This window comes from Halichoerus grypus, chromosome 12, assembly GCF_964656455.1.
Source record: "Halichoerus grypus chromosome 12, mHalGry1.hap1.1, whole genome shotgun sequence".
Lineage (NCBI taxonomy): Eukaryota > Metazoa > Chordata > Mammalia > Carnivora > Phocidae > Halichoerus > Halichoerus grypus.
The window spans coordinates 31,894,829-31,917,144 of record NC_135723.1 but is presented as its reverse complement, the minus strand read 5'-3'; the positions used below and the strand labels follow the sequence as shown (position 1 = coordinate 31,917,144).

The 22,316-nt window shown below is 37.2% G+C and overlaps 1 protein-coding gene and 1 pseudogene across 2 annotated transcripts in view; one reads left to right on the top strand and one right to left on the bottom strand.

The window, feature by feature from the left end:
• Nucleotides 1-22,316, bottom strand: part of CROT (carnitine O-octanoyltransferase) — a 50,312-nt gene that overhangs the window by 4,495 nt on the left and 23,501 nt on the right. For both annotated transcript variants that reach the window (XM_036081730.2, XM_036081785.2), the window contains exons 8-13: nt 19,354-19,447; nt 18,032-18,157; nt 16,539-16,640; nt 10,347-10,430; nt 8,514-8,621; nt 7,926-8,056 (exon numbers count right to left, since the gene is read on the bottom strand). In XM_036081730.2, the coding sequence (XP_035937623.1) occupies nt 7,926-8,056; nt 8,514-8,621; nt 10,347-10,430; nt 16,539-16,640; nt 18,032-18,157; nt 19,354-19,447 (645 nt within the window). The remainder of the gene's footprint in view (nt 1-7,925; nt 8,057-8,513; nt 8,622-10,346; nt 10,431-16,538; nt 16,641-18,031; nt 18,158-19,353; nt 19,448-22,316) is intronic.
• LOC118529298 (L-lactate dehydrogenase A chain pseudogene) lies at nt 8,745-9,784 on the top strand (annotated as a pseudogene).

Sequence of the window (22,316 nt, the reverse complement as noted above, 5' to 3'; positions counted from 1 at the left end):
TAGGTTACAAAGAGAGATCTTACTTGGTCTCACTTCCTCAGCATGAGGAAAGCCAGCTGCCATGCTGGAAGGTGCCCTACAGAGAGGCCAGGATGGTGAGAAACTGAGGGAGGCCTCTGGAAAATAACCTTAAAGGAACTGATCTCTGCTGGTAATCACAGGTGAGCTTGGAAGCAGATCCCCTCTGAGGAGCACCTTCAAATGAGAAAAGAGCTGAATGACCCTCTGACTACGACTTCAGGAGCCCTGAAGTCAGAGGCACCCAGCTAGCCTGCACCTGGGTTCCTGTGAGACAGAAAATATGAAATAACATTTATTGTTTTCTGCCACTAAGTTTGTGGTAACTGTTCCACAGCAATAGATAATACAGAGTCCTTGGCCTTTAGTTCCTTCATACACTACATGAATGACTACAGAATGAAGTAAAAGCATTCTCTAAGAAGTTCCCCAGAGTGCTGACTGTTTTCCTGGATTAAAGAATGATGTAAACAATTTTAGATATAGAGCTCTCTTACTTAACATTCTTATTCCTGGTGGTTGGAATTCAGAGTTAAAGAGATCAAATGGATGAGAGGAAAAGATATGAACATGGGCAGTAAGAAGGCTCAAACAGAATTACTAAGCCTCTTCTGCCCAGTGTGTCTATATGGCTGTCTCCCTGAGCTGAAATAGTATCCTTTTAAAGTACAAAGGAGAAAGTGTAAATAAAAACTTAACACTAACATTCTTTAAAAAAAAAACACAGATTAAAAATAAAAGCAGTAAGTAAAAATATCACTGCTCTGTAACCTCTAATAAAAAAATAGATCTTCGTTATGATCACCAATGCTTACTAAAACCATTAGGTAAAAAACTCAAGGAGGAAACTTTGTAATGGACATTGGCTAACAAATCCACTCTTAATCTCAACAGGATGAAACAGAAAACAAATGACATTAATTATTTGACTTACTATGGTAAAAAAATAATAAAAATAACTGATTCTTACTCTCAAGTGTCTAGATCTAACTCTGAGCTTATAGGAAACATGGGAGACAGAGCAACATGTTTCATAGTTATTTTTATTTGACTTAGAAGGCAAGTGCATAAAACAATAATATAAACTTGTATCAATGGGCAATGTATAAAGACATAATCTGTGGCAAAATAAAGAGTACAGAGATGTACAGAAGCAGAGTTTTGTATACTACTAAGCTGTTATTATTCAAACGAGGTTGTTATAAATATAAAATATGAATTGTATTCTCCAAGGTAATCATGAATAAAATAGATTAAAAATGTGAAGAAAAAGAGGGGAGTCAAAATAGTACATTATAAAAAAATCAAGCAAATTAAAAAAAAAAAAGGTAGTGGAAGAATTTAGAAACAAAAACCAAATAAGACCTACAGAAAACATAGGTAGGTGGCACAAAAACATCTCTTTATCAGTAATTATTTTAAATGTAAATAGATTGGGATGCCTGGGTGGCTCAGTCGGTTAAGCATCTGCCTTCGGCTCAGGTCATGATCCCGGGGTCCTGGGATCGAGTCCCACATCGGGCTCCTTGCTCAGCGGGGAGCCTGCTTCTCCCTCTGCCTGCAGCTTCCCCTGCTATGCTTTCTCTCTCTCACTCTCTGACAAATAAATAAATTAAAAAAAAAAAAAAATTAAAAAATAAATAAATAAATAAATGTAAATAGATTAAACTATTCAATCAAAGGCAGAGATTGACAGGATGGATTAAAAAACCCATAATCTATCTATATGCTATCTACAAGAGATTCACTATAGATACAAAGACTTTAAGAGGTTAAAAGTAAAAGGACGAAAAAAGATATTCCATAAAAATAGTAAGTACAAGAGTTGGAGTGGCTATATTATCAGACAAAATAGATTTTAAGTCAATAGGGTTAAGAGGCTAACAGAACATTACATATTAATAAAAAGCTTAATTCATCAAGAAGAGATAACAATTATAAAAATATATGCACCTAAAAAGAGCCCTAAAACACATGATGGAAGTACTGGCAGAATTAAAGACACAACCAGACAGCACTCCAATGGCAGCTGGAGACTTTAATATCCAACTTTCAATAATGGAGATAGCCCGGGGAGCCTGGGTGGCTCAGTCGTTAAGCGTCTGCCTTCGGCTTAGGTCATGATCCCAGGGTCCTGAGATCGAGCCCCACATCGGGCTCCCTGCTCCGCGGGGAGCCTGCTTCTCCCTCTCCCACTCCCCCTGTTTGTGTTCCCTCTCTCGCTGTGTCTCTCTGTGTCAAATAAATAAATTAAAATAATAATAATAATAATGGAGATAGCCCATGTAGACAGGGGATCAATAAGTAAACAGAGCACTTGAACAACAGTATAAATAACCAGACCTAACAGACATATAAAGAACATGCCACTTCATAAAAGAATACAAATTCTTCTCAAGTGTACATGGAACACTTTCCAGGAAAGACCACTGAGTAGGCCACAAAACAAGTCTCAATAAATTTAAAAATACTGAAATCATACAAAGTATCTTCTTCAATGGAATGAAGCCAGAAATCAGTAACAGAAGAACAACTGGAAGATTCACAAATATGAAGACATCCAACAACACACGAACAACCAATTGGTCAAGGGAGAAATCACAAGGGAAATTAGAAAATGCCCTGAGATGAATGAAAATGAAAACGAACCTACCAAACCTTATAGGATGAAAAGTGTTCAAAGGGAAGTTTGTAGCTGTAAATACCTGCATTCGAAAAAAAAAAAAAATCACAAATCAATAGACTAAGTGCACACCTTAAGGAACTGGAGAAAAGGAGAGCAAAGTAGACCCAAAGCTAGCAAAAGGAAGAAAATAATTAAGACTAGAGATAACCAAAATATAGAAATTAAAAGTTAACTAAACTTGGTTCTTTGACAAGATCAACAAAACTGACATTTAGCTACAATGATTAAGAAAAAAAAGGGGGAAAACTCCAATTACTAAAATTAGTTATGAAAGAGAGGGCATTACTGCCTTTACAGAAATAAAAAGGACACGAGAATACTATGAACAACCATATACCAATAAACTGGATAATCTAGATGAAACAGACATATTCTGACAAAACACACCAACTACCAACTCTGACTCAAGAAAGAACAGAAATCTGACTGGACCTACTGTAAGTAAGGAAATGAAAATGTAATAAAAAACCTCCCAACAAACAAAAGTCCTGGACCACATGACTTCATTGATGAATTCTAAGACTCAAAAAATTAACACCAATCCTTTTCAAATTCCTCCAAAAAACTGAAAAGGAAGGAACATTTCCTAACTCAGTGAGGCCAGCATTACCCTGATACCAAAAACAAAGACACACATTTTTCCAAAGAAGACATACAGATGGCCAACAGACACATGAAAAGATGCTCATCACTCATCATCAGGGAAAAAGGAAATAAAACTACAATGAGATACCATCTCACACATGTCAGAATGGCTAACATCAACAATACAAGACACAATAGATGTTGGTGAGGATGTGGAGAAGGGGAACCCTCTTGCAGTGTTGGTGGGAATGCAAACTGGTGCAGCCACTCTGGAAAACAGTATGGAGGTTGCTCAAAAAGTTAAAAATAGAACTACCCTACCATCCAGCAATCGCACAACTGGGTATTTATCCAAAGGACACAAACACAGTGATTTGAAGGGGCACATACACCCCAATATTTACAGCAGCATTATCTACAAAAGCCAAATGATGGAAACAGACCAAATGTCCATTGGCTGATGAATGGATAAAGATATGGTATGTCCAGATTACTCAGCCATAAAAAAGAATGAAATCTTGCCATCTGCAACGACCTGGATGAAGCTAGAGAGTATTAGGCTAAATCAGTCAGTCAGAGAAAGACAAATACCATATGACTTCACTCATATGTAGAATTTAAGAAACAAAACAAATAAGCAAAGGGTCGGGGGTGGGAGAGGAGAAGGAGGCAAACCAAGAAACAGATTCTAACTATAGAGAACAAACTGATGGTTACCAGAGGAGAAGTACATGGGGGATGGGTCAAATAGGTGATGGAGATTAAGGAATGCACTTGCTGTGATGAGCACCAGCTGTTGTATGGAAGTGCTGAATCACTAAATTGATTCTGAAACTAATACCACACTGTGTTAACTAATTGGAATTTAAATAAAAGCTTTAAAAATCAGACATTACAAGAAGACACAATAGACCAATATCCCTTTATAAATAAAGATGCAAAAATTACTAACAAACCAAATTCAGCAGGATATTAAAGGGACAATACACCACGCCCAAATGGGATATATCCTAGGAATGCAAGGGTGGTTCAACAAATGAAAATCAATGTAATACTCCTTGACACAGGAAAGCATTTGACAAAATCCAACACTCCCCCATAATAAAAACACTCAATATACTAGGTATAGAAATAAACTTCCTCAACATGATAAAGGATATCTATGAAAAACTCACAGCTAACATCATACTCAATTGTAAAAGACTAAAAACTTTCCACCTAAAGTAAGTAATATGACAAGGATAATTCAGCGTACTGTTGGGTGTTCAAGCCAAAAGAAATAAAAGGCATCCAAATTGGAAAGAAAAAAGCAAAACTATCTCTATTGACAGATGATTTGATCCCAACTCTACAAAATACTATTAGAATAAACAAATTCAACAAAGCTTAAAGACACAAAACCAACACACAAAAATCAGCTGCATTTCCATACACTAGCAATGAATGACCTGAAAAGAAAATTAAGAAAACAATTCCATTTACAACAGCATAAAAAAGAATAAAATTCTCAAGCTTAAACTTAACCAAAGAAGCAAAAACTGGAAACTACAAAACACTGCTTAAAGAAATTTTAAAAAACATAAATGGAACAGGGCTCTGTGTTCTTGGATTGGAGACTATTTATCATTAAGGAGACAATGCTACCCAAAGCAGTCTAGAGATTCAAAATTCCAACATTTCTGCAAAAATGGAAAAACGAATCCTAAAATTCATATGGAATTTCAAGAATAGCCAAAACAATCTTGAAAAGAAGAACATAGGTGAAGGACACACACTTTTGGATTTCAAAACTTACTACAAAGCTACAATAATCAAAATAGTATGGTACTGACACAAGAAGAAACATATAGACCAATGAATAGAATTGAAAGCCCAGAAATAAATCTTTACATCTATAATCAACTGATTTTAAACAAGAACATCTAGACCATTCAATATACAGTCTCTTCAAAAAATAATGCCAGGAGGGTTAGCCTGGTGATGGGTATTAAAGAGGGCACATATTGAATGGACCACAGGTATTATACGCAAACAATGAATCATGGAACACTACATCAAAAACTAATGATGTAATGTATGGTGATTAACATAACATAATAAAATTAAAAAAAAAAAATGATGCCAGGAAAACTGGATATCCACTAGCAAAAGAATGAAGGTGGACCCTTACCACACACTATACACAAAAATTAGTTCAAATAGTATCAAAGATAGGTGCCTGGGTGGCTTAGTCAGCTAAGTGTTCGACTCCTGATTTTGGCTCAGCTCATGATCTCAGAGTCATGAGATCAAGCCCCGCATTGGGCTCCATGCTAGGCATGGAGTCTGCTTAAGATTCTCTCTCTTCCACTCCCTCTGCTCCTCCACCTCCCCCACTGCTTGTACTCTTGCTCTCTCTCTAAAAGAGAGAGAAAAAAACATATCAAAGATATAAAGTAAGAGCTAAAACTATAAAACTCCTAGAAGATAATATAAGGGTAAAACTTCATGACACTGGGGGGTGCTTGGGTGGCTCAGTCGGTTAAGCCTTCAGCTCAGGTTATGATCTCAGGGTCCTGGGATTGAGCCCCGCATCAGGCTACCCACTCAGCAGGGAGCTTGCTTCTCCCTCTCCCTCTGCCACTCCCCCTGCTTGTGCTTTCCCGATTTCTCTGTCAAATAAATAAAATCTTAAAAAAAATAAAAATAAATAAAACTTCAGGACATTGGATTTAGCAATGATTTCTTGAATATGACAACAAAAGCACAGGCAACAAATGAAAGCAAAATAGATAAACTGTACTTCAAAATTAAAAACACTGTGCAAAGTATACCACCAAGAAAGTGTAAAGAAAACCCACAGAATGGGAGAAAATACTTGCCAATCACATATCTGATAAGGGTTTCATATCCAGAATACATAAAAAACTCTTACAATTCAACAACAAAATGACAACCCAATTACCAAAAGCACAAAGAACTTTTATAGACAGTTTGCCAAAGGAGATATACAAATGGCCAATCAACATATGAAAAGATACACAACCTCAGTCAATAGGGAAATGCAAATAAAAACCACAAGGAGATACTACTTCAAAACTAATAGTTATAATTTTTTTAATGAAAAAAATAAGTGTTGGCAAGGATATGGAATAATTGGAACCTTTGTATACTGCTGGTGGGAATGTAAAATGGTATAGCCATGGTGGAAAATAGTTTGGCAGGTGCTCAAAGAGTGAAAAAGAATTATCACACAACCCAGCAATCCCACTCCTAGGTATAGACTCAAAAGAAATTAAAACAGGGACTCAGATACTTGTATGCGAATGTTTACAACAGCATTACTCACAATAGCCAAAAGGTGGAAATAAAACAAGTGTCTATCAACAGACGAATGGGTAAAGAAAATGTGGTACATCTACATAGTGGAATATTTAGCCATAAAAAAGGATGAAGTTCTTATTCTACAATATGGATGAACCTTGGAAACATTATCCTAGGTTAAATAAATCAAAGACAAAAAGACAAATATTGCATGATCCCACCTAGAGGAAATATCTAGAACAGGCAAGTTCAGAGACAGTGAAAGTAAATTAGAGATTACCAGGGGCTGAGGCAAAAGGAGGAGTAAGAAATTACTGCTTAATGGATATAGTTTCTCTATGGGGCAATGAAAAAATTTTGCAAATAGACGGTTGTGATGGTTGCACAACACTGAGAATGTAATTAATGCTACTAGATTATACACTTAAAAATGGCTAAAATGGAAAGTTTTCTTTTATATATATTTTACCACAAGAAAAAAAAAGATAATCAACTGCTTAATGCAAATAGTAACAGTGTATTGTGAGGCTTACTACATATGTAGAAGTATAATATACAACAACAACAGCACAAAAAACAGGAGAAGCATTCTGTTTTAAGTTTCTTATGTTACACTTCAAGTGGAAAATGTTACTTGACGGTAGACTAGGGTAAGTTAATCGGGTAAGTTAAAGATGTATTTTATAAACCTCAGTGCAACTACTAAAGACAAAATGAAACAAAACAAAAGAGTACACCTGACAATGGAGATAAAATGGAACAATTAAAAAAAAACACTATGAGTTCAAAAGAAGATTAAAAAAACAAAAATCAGATATGGTAAAAAGAAAAGAAAGAGCAATACGGTAGACTTAACCTCAACCTTACTGATAATTATACTGAATGCAAATGACCTAAATATCCCATTTAAAGACACGTATTCTCAGACTGGATATTTAAAAAGCAAGATCATGGAGCCTCTACTTCTGCCTAGGATGTAGAAAGTCACAACATACCATCTCTCCTATCCTAAAAATTCGTAAAGATTGGATAATCTATAAAAACATGAACCCATGAGGAAACTGAGGCTACAAGAAAACCAAGTGATTTGAATTCCAAAGAACAGTAAAACCTCTCTTAGAAGACAGCAGACACTTTAGGTGATGAAAAACAAGACTGTAAAAGTGTCACACATCAAAACTCTAATACACTGATGATGGAAGTCCAAATTAGGACATGGTGCCACTTGGGGAAAAAGTCAGGAAAAAGACTGGGGAGTGAGCATGGAATAGCTATGCTAAAGATATGCCCTTGGACTTCAAGACTCTGAAAATGGAAAATGAATGGTCCTCACCGTCCATAAAATCTATAATAGGCCAGCTGAAGTCCAAGCTGAATAAATGTATCAGGGTGAAGCATCTTCTTCTTGGTTAGCTTTTTGCCAAAAGATGTAAAGGCATACACCACAACCTGCAGATCAGATGCCTAACAAAAAAAATTAAATGGGAAAAGTGAAAAATCAGCCAAGAACACCCCAAAGATAACCAAATCATCATTTGCATTAATCATTACACATAAAAAAATTAAAGGTATCAAAGCTATAATTTAAAATATTTTAATGTTGTTTGGGCACCTGAGCCCAGTCAGTTAAGCATCAGACTCTTGATTTCAGCCCAGGTCATGATATCAGGGTTGTGAGATCGAGCCCCATATCTGTCCGTGCTCAGCGGGGAGTCTGCTTGAGATTCTTACTCCGCCTTCTCCTTCTGCCACCCCCCACCCCCGACCACGCTCGTGCTCTCTCTCTCTAAAATAAATAAATCTTTAAAAATAAATAAATAAAATGTTTTATGTTATCATGCTTGGATGATAGCCAAAATTTTTATGTGGTAGTTAAAAGAAAAAGCATTAGTATCTAAGAAAAAAAAGTTAAAAAATCTACCTGCTTGAGATATTGGGCTTTAGCTTGATTAATGTCATTTAGTATTTTATCATCCACAGTGAAAACAAGCTCCTCTGGAAGTGATAGATCCCGTACTTTTTCTGAACCCTGAAAACAGAGAAAAGACTTAAAAATGTTAAATCAAGACTATTAAGACAAAAAACTGGGTGTCGGAGCCACTGCCGCCAAGTCTGACGCCCGCCCGCCGCACATGCACTCCCAATTCCTTTTGGTTCTAAGTCCAAAATGGCAACTCTCAAAGATCAGCTGATTCAAAATCTTCTTAAGGAAGAACATACCCCCCAGAATAAGACTACAGTTGTTGGGGTTGGTACTGTTGGCATGGCTTGTGCCATCAGTATCTTAATGAAGGACTTGGCAGATGAACTTGCTCTTGATGTCGTGGAAGACAAACTGAAGGGAAAGCTGATGGATCTCCAGCACGGCAGCCTTTTCCTTAGAACACCAAAAATTGTCTCTGGCAAAGATTATAATGTGACTGCAAACTCCAAGCTGGTTATTATCACAGCTGGGGCACATCAGCAAGAGGGAGAAAGCCGTCTTAATTTGGTCCAGCGTAACGTGAACATCTTTAAGTTCATCATTCCTAATATCGTAAAATACAGCCCAAACTGCAAGTTGCTTGTCGTTTCCAATCCAGTGGATATCTTGACCTATGTGGCTTGGAAGATAAGTGGCTTTCCCAAAAACTGTGTTATTGGAAGCGGTTGCAATCTGGATTCAGCTTGGTTCCGTTACCTAATGGGGGAAAGACTGGGAGTTCACCCATTAAGCTGTCACGGGTGGGTCCTTGGGGCGCATGGAGACTCCAGTGTGCCTGTATGGAGTGGAGTGAACGCTGCTGGTGTCTCTCTGAAGAATCTGCACCCTGACTTAAGCACTGAGGCAGATAAGGAACAGTGGAAAGAGGTTCACAAACAGGTGGTTGACAGTGCCTATGAGGTGATCAAACTGAAGGGCTACACTTCCTGGACCACTGGACTGTCTGTGGCAGATTTGGCAGAAAGTATAATGAAGAATCTTAGGCAAGTGCATCCAATTTCCACCATGATTAAGGGTCTCTATGGAATTAAAGATGATGTCTTCCTTAGTGTTCCTTGCATCTGGGACAGAATGGAATTTCAGATGTTGTGAAGGTGACTCTGACTCCTGAGGAGGAGGCCTGTTTGAAGAAGAGTGCAGATACACTTTGGGGGATCCAAAAGGAGCTGCAGTTTTAAAGTTTTCTAATGTTCCACTTCACTGTCTAGACCACAACAGGATTTTAGTTGGAGGTTGTATGTATTGTCCTTACTATCTGATCTGTTACTCAAGTAATATTAAAATGGCCTAAGAAAAAACATCCGTTTCCTAAAGTTCCAAACAGGAATGGTTCACCAAACCCTGCAGCTGTATCCTGATGCTGGATGATACCTGGCTTTGTAGCCCTAAGTTGGTTAACGTAAGTTAGCCCCACCGTCTGCCAGTACTGCAGAGCTGTGGTTGCTCTTCACACCAGATGTGTGTTTACTGTGTGTTCTGTCACTTCTGGTTCCTTCCCCCAACACCCCACATGCCTAGTCCATCTTTTCCGGTCAGTCACGTCCTGGGATCCAATGTATAAATTCAGTATTGCATGTATTGTGCGTAACTGTTCTAAAGGATCTTATTTTGTGTACCATATATGTCAGAATATAGTGTACATGGCCATATAATTATGGTAAAAAGACAATGCAACCAACTATCCTAAGTGTCATACCAACTAAAATACCAAATAAATTTTGAACAGTGAAAAAAAAAATGAAAAAAAATGAAACATTTTTTCTAACATACCTTCCATCTTCCTTCATTCTCAAAAATCTTCTCATCAACATAATGGCTGATGTTTACCATAGCCATTGCATCAAAAGGAGCATGCTAAAATGAAAATACACAAGATTTTGAATACTTTATGTCAACTTAAAACTTGACCCAATATTTTATTTTCAATATCCCTCCCCTCCAATCTTAATACACACTAAAGTGCAGAATTCCAATGCTTCACCTAAAGACAAAGACACAGATATCCTGCAGCATAGTAAGTGACTGATGTATTTTATTTGCTGCAAAAGAACAAATACTTAAAGTTGGAAGCACCTAATTAGGGATCTTGAGGTAATGGGGAGGGGTGTAAAGCAACCATGAACAATCTAGAGAAAATAACTTGCTATTTAAATTGGAAATGAAAGCAGGTATATGTGTGCAGTGTTAAGATGTTCTGAAATTTTAAAAGCACTGTGCAACAAGCAAAGGAGGATGACAGACTTTCTGAAGGCTAAACTGAGCATTCATATGAACTTTATCGGTAAACACATAGGCCACTAAGTGAGTATTAAAAAGCATAATCAGTTTGTGTTTCTGACTAGAAGAGTGTTCAGATGTGGCAGAAATAATTCTCAACGTTTAAGGAATGCTGGAAAGATGGTCTGAGTTACAGGAGTATTACAGGTTTGACAGCTATACTGAGACAAAGGAACTGGAGCTAGTGAATTTTTCCATCATTTATTCTGGAAGACAAACTTTTTCCCTTTTTTCTCCATGTCCTTTGGCGACAATTACATCAGACAGCTTTTTTCCTCCATGTTACTGCTATCACTGTACATTAAACAGTTACCATTCATGAACTGAATGTGGCACTACCAGCCCTGGAGAGAAAGAAGGGAGGCTTAAGATATGGACTAGCATACTTGGGTCCACATTCAGAGGAGCAAATTAGGTGTCTTAAGTATCACCCTAACATTACAGAGTTCTGTTGGCCTATCTCACAGCCCAGTGGAGCCTAGAAGTACAGTATGAATACTGTGACCAACTAGATAGCAGCCACAACATCAGGAAAGACTCTTGAGGGAGGTCAGAAGAAGATGCACGAGCAACTCACCCCATCTGTCTTTTGATATAATAATGAGACTCACAGGTCATTGACAAGCCCATTCTCTAACTGCATCTTACAATTTTACAAAGAATGTGCACAGATATCATGTATTGTTTCATTTGAGACAGTAAAATTAATTTCTAACTCTTTTACTGGACCCAGTAAGAAAGAGCAAAACTGAAGGACAAAAGTCTCTCTGTGGTAATTCTACCTACCCATCTCATGGTGGAAAGCTAATCATCAATTTAAAGAAAAATGTTAGAAAATATGAAAACTTCATATGCTTTCCTGATGTTTTATTTGTTCATATAGTTTTTTCTTTTTTTTTTTATTTATATGGAGACAATATGTATAACATACTTTTTAGGAATGAGGGCTTCAATCCTGTGTCCAAACTCTGCCATTTCCCAGTTGTGCAACTGTTGAAGTTACTTAATTCTTTAAGTAAACAGGCTCATCTATTAGTGGGGGTAATAATCATATAGTTGGTGTGAAAAATGATTTTAATAATGCTTATAAAGTATTTCCTACAGAATGTGGACCACAGCAATAATCAGTAACTGCTGTTACTAATTTAAGTGTTTATTACATGCTTCCTATGTGCCCTTCACAAAGCCAAATGATAAACCCTAGATGGATAAGACAAAATAGTTGACCCCAGTATTTTAAATCTCAAGAGGGAAATGTAATTAACTACTACTGTAATCGCAAAGTACATATTTAAGCACCAGTGGAATAGAGCAGCAACATGGCATTGCATTTAGAAACAGACCAACTTTTACAGTATACAGCTCACCCTTGAACAATGCTGACCTCTGATGCAATCAAAATCCACATATAACTTTTCACTCCCCAGAACTAACTTAATTACTAATTGCCTATTGTTGACCAGAACATAACATTTGCCAATAACAAAAACAGTCAATTAACATGTTTTGTGTTGTAAGTATTATGCACTGTATTCTTACAATAAAGATAGAGAAAATAAAATGTTATTAAGAAAATCATAAGGAAGAGAAAATACATTTACTGTACAGTACAGGAGTAGAATAAGGCACCACACATCTCCTCATCCCCACCCAAAGTTAGCAAAGCTACCCAGGAATGTGGGAAACTTCATTTTCAAGCAGAGTCCAGGGAAAGGCAGAGAACTGGGGAAGGCACAGCACTGTTATCCTTCTGTCTAGGTTGCTTTCTCCACCTGACCCCTCCACATGGTTCTAACTCAGTTTCTGCTTGTGAGAAATGCTGGCAAGCTGTTCCCTGAAGTAGTTCTCCGCCTTAGAGAACTTTCAGCACCTCAGACAGCGCTCCTTCCTGCCTTGGGCTTTGCAGCCCACATTACTACCTGGTGCTATCCTGCCCCAAGTGTTCTCCTGGACCCCTGAGGGTGGAGGGGGGATGCAGATTATCATTCTGCAGTCCTTGGCCAACTGTGGACAATGACTGGTCTTGGCACTTCACTGAGAATCCCTCTCCAGAGCCGGTTCCTTCGCAACTTTTTGTTCAAGATCTCAGGGAACCAAACTCTGCACAGGTAGTGGGGTGAGGAGTACCACAAGCAGGTGAGAGCCTGCTGTTTCAGCCTTCTCAGCATTTCTCCGCCACGTTCCCTTTACTTTTAAGTCATTTGGCAAATTCTACCCTATTTTACAATCAAAATATAAAATATGCATTTATTGAAAAAAATCCATGTATTTAAGTGGACCCACACAGTTCAAACCCATGTTGTTCAAAGGCCAACTATATACACTTTACTAATGATGTTTTACATAGGTTAAAAGGGAAACCAACATGGGATTTTTAAAAGCAGATTATCTAGGGGAGATAATCAATTTTATAAATAAATGGGTGTTAATACATACACATAAAACATGTCCATATACTTACTACAAGAAAGATCTCATTTGTGCTGAGATATGTGTTCATTATGGGACCAATATTCTTTATTTAGATAACAAAGATCATTAAAGTTATTTTCATCCTGAATTTGAGCAAATAGCAAGAGTTTAGTACTATTAGTAAAAATCAAAGTAGTGCGATGTGGTTTTCTTTTGTGGGGGGGGTTGAGGGCTGGAAGTGAGGAAGGCAAGTAAGATGATGAGTTCTTGATGATGAGAACAATTGAATCTTATGTAACAATATAATATCCACTTTGAACAATATACAATGAAACAAAATTCTCAAAATGAGAATAATAGGTAAAAACTAGAGAAGAATAACTGCTCCATCAACTGATGAATGGGTAAAGAAGATGTGGTATACATACACAATGGAGTATGACTCAGCCATAAAAAAGGAAAAAGTTCTGCCATTTGGAACAACATGGATGGAGCTAGAGAGTATTATGCTAAGCTAAATGAGTCAGAGAAAGACAAATACCATATGATTTCACTCGTATGTGGAATTTAACAAGCAAAACAAATGAGCAAAGGGAACAGTAAAGAGAAAGACAAAGAAACAAGACTCTTTTTTTTAAATTTTTTTTATTGTTATGTTAATCCCCATACATTACATCATTAGTTTTAGATATAGTGTTCCATGATTCACTGTTTGTGCATAACACCCAGTGCTCCATGCAGAACGTGCCCTCCTCTATACCCATCACCAGGCTAACCCATCCTCCCAACCCCCTCCCCTCTAGAACCCTCAGTTTGTTTTTCAGAGTCCATTGTCTCTCATGGTTCTTCTAGAACAAGACTCTTAACCATAGAGAACAAACTGATGGTTATCAGAGGGGAGGTGGGTGGGGGTGAGCGAAAGAGGTGATGGGGATTAAGGAGTTCACTTGTAGTGATGAACACCAGGTGATGTATGGAATTGTTGAATCACTATATTGTATACTTGAAACTAATATTACCCTGTATGTTAACTAACTGGAATTTAAACGAAGACTTAAAAAAAAAAAAAAGACTAACTGCAAGCTACCTATATAATAATGGTCAATGAAACTATTAAACCAGGGAAGAGAACATGCACAGGAGGGAAAAAGTGAGACTAACATTAAGGTCTGAATCAGTAGATAGGAAAAGACCATTAAGATGGAGGCAGAGTTGGAATACGTATGAGGAGGGTAACTGACTGTAGCAGACAGGTCGAAGAGACATAGAGGAAGATGCTAAGAAGTAGTTAGCTACTTTATAAGGATAGTTTTCCAGGAAATAGTGAGGATATAAGCCAGACTGAGAAAGTCAAGAAGAATAAAAGAAGAACCCAAGAGAAGAAAACTGAGGCAATTAATAAGAAATATTTTGTCAACAATGAACTCCAAGAGGAAAGACAACAAATCTTTAAAAGGACTCATAGCAACCTTTCACTCTGATGAGTTACTATAATAGACATCTAGTTTTATTACCTGCTCATCAACCACTTCACCTTCTTCTGAGATTTTCCTGTAGGCAACCACCACACATTTGTGATGTTTTGGATGAGAATGATTCTACCCCCTAGATTGCAAGGTTTAACATGTGACCCAGGCCAGGTGAGTAAGAGCACCTGACTCCTCAGAATGGGCACATGATAGACAAAGGCCAATAACAACCAGTGAGCATTATTCCTAGGACTTGTGCTGGAACCACTGGGGGGAAGGAAGGGAGGGCGGCGGTGGTAAGCTGTCCATTTGCATAGGGAACACTAATCTATGAAAGGAGCTGGAAGACATGAGATTGTGGATACAACAACCACATGGGACATTCTACCTGAAGATGAAGTCAAACATAAGAAAGTAGTGCCAAAAAATGGAGAGAGAAATTTCTAATGAAAGCATTCGGCCACTGGAAGTCAGTCTTACCCAAACTTAGCTGTACTCCTATGCCAACGAATACCTTCTTAAACTAATGGCAGTATAATTTAGGTTTCTATCACCTAAAACTGAATAAATACTGATTAATACAACTGTTGAGCCCAGATCAACACGACAGGCCTTTTTAGTATTGTACAGTTGCTAAATGCTTCTGGAGGAAGGCCACCAAAAACAAAAAAAACTACCTCATGCTACTTTATAGCCAATTATGTATTTTATAAAAGATCTTACAATGAGATTATAAGTGTATATTGCAACCTCTCATTTTTTAATTTTCTTGGTTCATAGACTTCTTGAATGTCCATCAGAAAATGGCAAGGTAGAGTTAATAAAGATGATCACAGGAGAATAAAAGAGAAACAAGTTTTTTCTTTTTTTATCAAGAAGGTAAAAAATGGGGGCGCCTGGGTGGCTCAGTTGGTTAAGCGTCTGCCTTCGGCTCAGGTCATGATCTCAGGGTCCTGGGATCGAGCCCTACATGGGGCTCCCTGCTCCGCGGGAAGCCTGCTTCTCCCTCTCCCACTCCCCCTGCTTATGTTCCCTCTCTCGCTGTGTCTCTCTCTGTCAAATAAATAAATAAAATCTTAAAAAAAAAAAAAAAGAAGGTAAAAAATGGTAGAAGCACCAGGCACTTTAATATCTATAGTGTAAATAAATGTTCCAAAGATCACGTGCCATTTTAGGAAAATAGTTAAATTACTGGGAAAAATCTAGAAATATATCCACATATACCTCTCTGTGCAAAGAACACAGACATAATGCTGTATCTTTTAAAGTAGGTTGTAATTCAGGCACCTGGGTGGCTCAGTCGGCTAAGCATCTGCCTTTGGCTCAGGTCACGATTCCAGGGTCCTGGGATGGAGTCCTGCATTGGGCTCCCTGCTCAGTGGGGAGTCTGCTTCTCCCTCTGCACCCCGCCCCCCGACTCATGTTCCCTCCCGTCTTCTCCCTCTCTCTCTCTCTCGCAAAAATAAATAAAATCTTCAAAAAAAAAATAGGTTGTAATTCTCAATAAATAAGTAACAGTGCATTTTAAAGAGCTTCATAATTCTTTAAAATCCATAACTACATAAAATACATGCAAATTCCACTTTGCAGATACATACCAAACTATTAGCCATACTACAAATGAAAATAACTTGTCCTATACTCTGTTTTCACTGAGAATTCATTAACTAAAACCTTTTCATTATAATGCCACAGAGCTACAAAAGTATGTATTTATATGACCACAGAACAGCCTAGCTAGTTAATTGCCACTAAATTAACCTAAACAATTGAAAGGAAAAATAACTTCACTAAGTTTACTTACATCACAACTACAGCCAAATACTCCATTGGAAAAGGAAATCAAGTTATAAGATTTGTCTCCCCAGCGTACAGTTGGATCTCCTGTAAGGGTCATTGTGGTTACCTAAAATAAATATTTTAAAATTAAGAGATTTTTAATATTAAGAGGGTTATAAGTATTTATATTTTATATGTATGTGTATGTATATATATATTATATAAATGTACACACACACACACACACGTCACTTTTCCTCTTCAGGTAAGCCAACCTTAATAAAATGATAATAATTATACTCAAGAGATAATACTAATTCCAGCCCTGTCTTTAAATATTTCTCAAAATCTCAAGAAATCCTACCAGAAAACAGAAAGCTGGTTCAATAGTCATGGGGGTTTAGAGAACTTACAAAGGAAAAGACAAAGCTTTTGCAACTTGAATAGTCTAAGAAGCTGTGGTAAGTTTAGTCATTAGAGTCTACTTATGAAGAAAATATTTTAATAATATTTAATATTTTAATTTAGTTTAATAATATTTTAATATTAAATATTATTAAAATATCTTAAGAATTCATATCCCACTAAGCCTGTTTCTCACACACTCAATTTAGTATATCACAGTAAACATTCATTACAAAAGAAAGGACAAAAGAGAATACAAATATTAGGATCTACCACAGATACTATAAGTAATTACTATTTTGTGAAACTTCTGTTACGTGTGTATATGTATGTAGTGGGCTGCAATCTAAACACAAGTCTACTAGATTCTAGCAGTAAAAGTTCAAACAACACTACATTAGAATATATTCTTCCTCAAGAAGTTTGGTAACTCTCCTACTAAAAAAATACAGCTAAGGTTATATAAAGGAAAGTTATTTCTACCTACAAGATTTTTCAATCCTGTATTATTTCTTTCATTTAATATTGATGAATGAATTATGAAATAATATAAGTGTTTTCAAAAGACTAAGAGACTTCTACAAATATGACTACTACCTTTTATTATTTCCCAGGAAATGATAATATTACCCAGGGTGGGTGGGGGAGGGGAAACAAAGTAAGGCCACATTTACTCTTAAACTCACTAAAGTCTGTTTGTCAATAAAACTAAACGCTAAAATAAATAACTTATAAGAGTGCTATAATTCTTAGGACCGACCCCATCGACCAAGGTGTCAAGACACACTGGTGTGGGTTACAGGAAGGTTCTCATGCCACCTTTGGCATGATAAGTTCATTTAGCCCAGTGTCCTATGCAAATATACTGTACATGCAAACAATAGTCATACTTCTTTAAATAATGTTCAAGATATATCTAAATTACCTAAACAATGATGCCAGAATTCACAAAGGATTATTTATGTATAAGCTTCAATTTGGTACATATATATGACAGCTATGAAAAAATTTTAAGAGACTGCATGTAACAAATAATCTTCTCATCTTCTGTATACAGAAGAGTCTTCCAGAATAATTTGTGAGGAGAAATAGCGGAGCAAGATAGTTACGTACCTGAGAATAATCTTCTGGTGTTACATGTGGACTGCTATCCTCTATGGTATATACCAGTAAACTGCTCTGAATTTTTTCTAATATAGTCAAGTTCTCTGGATCAAGACTAATCAAATATTCTCGTGCCTAATGGGCAAAGAGTTAATGATTAAATGTTACAAATTAAGTATATCCAGAAAATCTCAAAATAGTTCATTAAGGAAAAGGTTCATTAAGGAAAGTGTAAACTGCTATCTGGAAGTAGAGCATTCCTAAGTCAAAATGGAATAAAGCAAAGAAGCAATTACTATTAATTTATATGGAAAAATGTTTGAACATTCCCAGGCCCAAAAAATAACCTCTCTTAGAGGCTTTACTGATAACATAGGACACATTTTGGTAGAGGATGTACAAATAAAGTGAGATACAGCACAGATGTTCACAGGCACAGATGTTCAAAGCTTGACGCTGAGATACTGAGGGTAGCTCCTAGGGAAGGAGCTTGGTGCTGCCACTCTTGCTGCTCAGGGAGCATGCAGTAAAATAAAAGATGCTGAACACTATTTTTGCTTTTTGCCTTTTTTCATAAAAGCAAAAATCCTCTTTGGGTTTCTTTCAATGAGCAAAAACAAGTACTAATGTAGGTCCTTTGTGAAAAGTGAAGTGGCATAACACAAACTTACAAAACGGGGCAGATACCTTTAAAGTTAATAATGTTGTATTACATATTTGAAAATTGTTAATAGAATACCTCTTTTTTAAAAAGATTTACTTATTTATTTATTTGAGGGAGAGTGAGTGAGAGAGAGAGCATGAGCCAGGGGAGGGACAGAGGGAGAGGTGGAAGCAGACTCCCCACTGCTCTGAGCAGGGAGCCCCACGTGGGGCTCAATCCCAGAACCCTGGGATCATGACCTGAGCCACCCAGGTGCCCCTAAAATACATCTTAAAAGTTCTCATCACAAGAAAAAAATTTGTAATCATATGAAATGATGGATGTTAACCAGATTTATTGTAATCATTCTGTAATATATATATATACACAAATATCTAATCATTATGTTGTACACCTGAAACTAATATAATTTTATGTCAAGTATACCTCAATTAAAAAAACAAAAGGGGCGCTTGGGTGGCTCAGTTGGTTGAGTGTCCAACCCTTGATTTCGGCTCACGTCATGATCTCAGGGTCGTGGGATTGATCCCCATATCAGGCTCTGTGCGGAGTCGGCTTGAGATGCTCTCTCTCCCTCTCCTGCCCCTCCGCCTACTCGTGCTCTCTTTCTCTCTCTAAAAAATAGATAAAATCTTAAAACAATGACAACAAAAGAAAACCATATAACCTTAGCCCATTGAGTTCGCTCCTCACTAGTCAATGCTGCTATCCCAGGCCCATCAGGTTCACTATGGCACTTCTTGTGAATGTATATCAATTGCCTTAGGGAAGATTAAAAAAAGAGTATTTAAAAGAGCATAGGCAGGATTACTAGCTACTTTTAGCCTTTAATAGGTCATAATATTTATCAGTACTTATATGTTTTTATATTACCCAAAGAAAGGTATAATGATCTCAACAGCAATGGATTTATTCCCCACACCACATCTTTTTTTTAAAAAATGAGTATATGGCCTATTAACACAAAAGTATATTAGACAATAATTTAAGTAAATAAATTGGCTGTTTGGCTAGTATTATTTATACTTTCAAAATGTACTTGTACTTCTGGTGTCCAAGTAAAAATACCCCTTACAATAAATACCCCTTACAATAGAGAACTTGAAAAATATTCTGGTAAATAATATTATAAATATTATATCTTATCTAACTAAAAACTATGTGCCTATATATTTAACAAAGGAATTACACTATATCTGATTAATATTTGTGTGTAACCCCAAAAACAGAAGTACTATGTAGTCAGTTTTAAATGTTTTCACATTTGCTGTTGTTACTTATAATCGTTATATTTTAAAGACTCCATTAGATAAAGACAAAGCATTTTCTCCCAAAGTACTCTATTCTCCCAGTCTGATGAGTTTCATGTATCTTTAAACAGATGACAGGTAAATAACAGGGTTCTTCAACAAAGACATACATTTTCATCGGACAAAAATCCACAGGTTTCACAAAGACAACAAAAGCACAGACAACATAAGTAAAAATAGACAAATGGGATGACATCAAACCAAAAGCTTCTACCCAGTTAACAACAAAATTAAAAGGCAACCTACAGATTATGAGAAAGTATTCACAAGCCATTTATCTGATAAGAATATCTAAAATATTTAAGGAACCCCTACAATTCAATAGCAAAAAAACACAAATAATCTGATTAAGAAATAGGCAAAGGAACTAAACAGACATTTCTTCAAAGAAGACATAAAAATGGCCAGCAAATACATGAAAAAGTACTCAATATGACTAATCATCAGGGAAATGTAAATCAAAACCACAATGATATATCACCTCACAGCTATCTGGATGATTATTACCAGAAAGATAAGAAATAAGTGCTGGTGAGGCTGTGGAGAAAAGAACTCCTGAGCACTGTTGAGGGGAGTGAAAACTGATGCAGCCACTATAGAAAACAGTATGGAGATTCCTCAAGAAATTAAACATAGAATTACTTTATGATCCTGCAATCCCAATTCTGGATATATATACAAAGGAATTGAAATCAGGACCTTGAAGAGACATCTGCACTCCCATGTTCACCGCAGCATTATTCACAATAGCCAAGAGGTGGAAGCAACTTAACTATCTGTTGACAGATGAATGGGTAAACAAAGTGTACTAAAGATACACACACACACACTGGAATACTATTCACCCTTAAAAAAGAAGGAAATCTTCACAGCTATTCGGATGGTTATTATCAGAAAGAGAACGGGAAATTAGGAAAGAGTTAACTTTGTGGTGATACATGAATAGAGACATAAAGCATGAGAAAGAATGCTTGCTTATTCAAAAGGTGGCCAAGGCAGAAAGGGCATTCCAAATAGAAAGCATGAGGACATGCAAAGATTACAGATAATCTAGTGTGCTTTAAGAATTGCTAACACAGAGGACTTTCCAAGATGGCGGAGGAGTAGGAGACCTTAGTTTGGTCTGGTCCCTGGAATTCAGCTAGATAGCTATCAAATCATTCCATACACCTGTGAACTTGACCGGAGCTCTAAGAAAAGAATTGCTGCAATTCTACAAATAGAAAAGCGACCACTTTCTGTGAGGCAGGAGGTGTGAAGAATTGAATCTAAGGAGATATATAGGAAGATAAACCATGGGAGCAGGAAGACTCCATCAGCCGGCACCAGAAAGTGATACAGCAGCAGAGCACAAAATCAGAACTTTTAGAAGTCTGCTCTGGTGAGGGCACCCAGGTGGCGAAGCAAGGTGGAATCCTAGGTGGGACAGTGTGGTCTCAGGATCCCCGGGGTCACAGGAAGACCGGGGGTGCCTGAGTGCAGCAGAGTTTCCAGGTATCGGAGCGGGGAAGCTGGCTATAATCAGCTAGCCCAGGAGTGGGCTTTCAGCTCAGGGTTGCCATAAACCATGAATCATGGCATGAAAAAGTGCCACATCATTTGGCATCAGGGAAATACAAACCAAAACTACAATGAGATACCACCTCACATCAGTCAGAATGGCTAAAATTAACAAGTTAGGAAATAAGAGATGTTGGCAGGGATGCAGAGAAAGGGGAACCCTCCTACACTGTTGGCGGGAATGCAAGCTGGTGCAGCCACTCTAAAAAATAGTATGGAGGTTCCTCAAAAAGTTGAAAACAGAGCTACCCTATGACCCAGCAATTGCACTACCAGGGATTTACCCCAAAGATACAAAGGTAGTGATCCAAAGGGGAACCTGCACCCCCGTGTTTATAGCAGCAATGTCCACAATAGGAAAACTATGGAAAGAGTCCAGATGTCTATCAACAGATGAATGGATAAAGAAGATATGGAATATATATACAATGGAATATTACTCAGCCATCTAAAAAAAATGAAACCTTGCCATTTGCAACAATGTGGATTGAACTAGAGGGTATTATGCTAAATGAAATAAGTCAATCAGAGAAAGACAATTATTATATGATCTCACTCATATGTGGAATTTAAGAAACAGAACAGGATCACAGGGGAAGAGAGAAAAATAAAACAAGATGAAATCAGAGAGGGAGACAAACCATAAAAGACTCTTAATCATAGAAAACAAACTGAGGGTTGCTAGAGGGGAGGTGGGAGGAGGGATGGAGTAACTGGGTGATGAGCATTAAGGAGGGCATGTGATGTAATGAGCACTGGG